A 2,500-nucleotide genomic window follows, 5' to 3' on the forward strand; every position below is an offset into this window, starting at 1 on the left:
GAGCCCCAGGTGCTCCCAGGTGCTCCCAGGTGCTCCCAGATGTTCCCAGGTGTTCCCAGGTTCTCCCGGGTGTTCCCAGGTTCTCCCAGGTGTTCCCAGGTGCTCCCAGAACATGTATGAGTGCTCACCTGGATGTCTCTGGTTAAAGTGCTGATCCAGGCGTCCACAGTCTTCCTGATCCTGACCTCTTTGGTCGAGTTCCTGCCGACAACACAAACACAGAGGTCAAAGGTCAGAGGTCAGATGTCTCCCTCCATCTTCTTCTGTGGTGTTGATGTCGGTCGGCTGTCTTTTTCTTCATATAAAAACACGTTGACCAGAGCCAGTTTGTTTATGTAACAGTGAAGCATGACCTCTATGGTTATCTTTACTAGCTAGTAAATTTGATTTAGTACCAATACACAGACGCCAACATTAACTAGCATAGTGTCAGTTAGCTAAATAACACAGTACCACAATCGCACTACAAATAAAGTTAGAAGACACAGTTAATATTATTATTAGTACCTCTAATCAACTGCTAGCTATTAGTGAGTGGACATTAGTTAAATGCTAGCTACCTGCTAGCAGACACAAAAAGAGCTTTTTCCGTTTATTAGCAAATTAAAGTGATAACTGATCATGTTAGCAGACAATTAGCAACTGATCGACTTCATAGTGAAAATAACATGTTACCTGTTAGCTATTTAAAAATGATGAAGGTTGTTCATGCAATTGCACAGATAAAGTTAACGTTTAGTAGGAGACATACAGTTAACATAAGGTACGTGCTAACGTTAGCCCTCAGGTAGCAGACAGTAAGTTAGCATTAGCTACGAGTTAGCAGAAATAAAAAGTGTTTTTTTCTTTTTATTAGCAGATTAATGTTATAACTGATGATGTGTTGGCAGACATGATGCCAGTTAACGACTGCTAGCTGTTAGTAGGTTTAATAATTATGCTAGCAGCTTTTTCATGAGCTAAAACAGACAAAGTAAACGTTAGCTTTTCTTTTCCAATGGATAATTCCTACCATTACAGGAGACATACACTTAACATAAGGTACGTGCTAATGTTAGCCCTCAGTTAGCAGACAGTAAGTTAGCATTAGCTACCTGTTAGCAGCCAGTGCCTCCAGCTGACACTGCAGGACGTCTCCGGTTCGGGCTCTCAGCTGAGACTCCAAGTTCTCCTCCAGTACTTTCTTCCGTCTCCGAACCAGACGGAGAACCTGACCCGCCTCCTCTAACGTGGACGGAACCATAGGCTTCCTCTGGACCAGTACGGACTGGAATTGGTGGGGTTGCTGGGGCTGCTGGGACTGCTGGGACTGGTGGGACTGGTGGGACTGGGAACGTTCAGAATGGGATTGTAAGGACTGGGTTTGGTGGGGGTCTGGTCCAGATCTGGTGGTTTTCAGAGAGTCCCCTGGCTGCTGGACAACAGACAGTCAGTCAGTACTCTACAGTACTCCTGTGTACTCTACAGGAACTCCTGAGTACTCTACAGTACTCCAGTGTACTCTACAGTACTCCTGTGTACTCTACAGTACTCCAGTGTACCCTACAGTACTCCTGTGTACTCTACAGTACTCCAGTGTACCCTACAGTACTCCTGTGTACTCTACAGTACTCTACAGTACTCCAGTGTACCCTACAGTACTCCTGTGTACTCCACAGTACTCCTGTGTACTCTACAGTACTCCAGTGTACTCTACAGTACTCCTGTGTACTCCTGTGTACTCTACAGTACTCCTGTGTACTCTACAGTACTCTACAGTACTCTACAGTACTCCTGTGTACTCCTGTGTACTCTACAGTACTCCTGTGTACTCTACAGTACTCTACAGTACTCCAGTGTACTCACTGTCAGCAGCGTCTTCATCTCACTCTTTAGGTGTCCCAACTCCTCCAGCATCTCATTGGCTCTCTTTGCTAACGCCTGACTGTGATTGGCTGAGGACTGCAGGTGACTTCCTGCAGCTGATTGCGTTGCCGTGGAAACACTGGGAGCAGGTTGGCTATCTCTGAATGAAGACAAGCAACAGAGAGAGAGAGAGTGTGAGTGAGAGAGTGTATGTGTGTGATGGGTGGGGATAAAATGGCCGCCACTATCACCTTGTGCTCTGCCATTCAAATACAGCTGCTACAGACAGCTGCTGCTGCAGTTGCTAGGCAACAGCTCTGTGGTTTCCCATGGCGACAGTGAGCAGAGATGGGGGTGGGGGGGGCAGACTGTGGTGATGTTCAGACAGAAACATTTTATCCACATCCAGCCTCACTGAACCTCTGATCAGCTACACACACACACACACACACTCACATCACAGTGTGTGTGTGTGTGTACATTAGCATGCACACAGTGAGCTACTGCACCGAGCCAAGGACACCTTAACCATCTCACACACACACACACACACACACACTCCGTCCAGGTGTGTTGTTGCTAAAAGAGAAAAATCTGCAATGCAGCAAGAAAACTACCAGAACTACAACTAGTACTACTACTACCAGTACTACTA

General features: G+C 46.3%; 1 protein-coding gene across 1 annotated transcript in view; it reads right to left on the reverse strand.

Moving 5' to 3' along the window:
- The window catches only part of kiaa0586 (KIAA0586 ortholog), a 37,507-nt gene that overhangs the window by 22,808 nt on the left and 12,199 nt on the right, over nucleotides 1-2,500 (reverse strand). The window contains exons 11-13 of the mRNA XM_070841678.1: nucleotides 1,842-2,005; nucleotides 1,095-1,407; nucleotides 129-201 (exon numbers count right to left, since the gene is read on the reverse strand). Of these exons, the coding sequence (XP_070697779.1) occupies nucleotides 129-201; nucleotides 1,095-1,407; nucleotides 1,842-2,005 (550 nt within the window). The remainder of the gene's footprint in view (nucleotides 1-128; nucleotides 202-1,094; nucleotides 1,408-1,841; nucleotides 2,006-2,500) is intronic.

This window comes from Pempheris klunzingeri, chromosome 13 (assembly GCF_042242105.1).
Source record: "Pempheris klunzingeri isolate RE-2024b chromosome 13, fPemKlu1.hap1, whole genome shotgun sequence".
NCBI lineage: Eukaryota > Metazoa > Chordata > Actinopteri > Acropomatiformes > Pempheridae > Pempheris > Pempheris klunzingeri.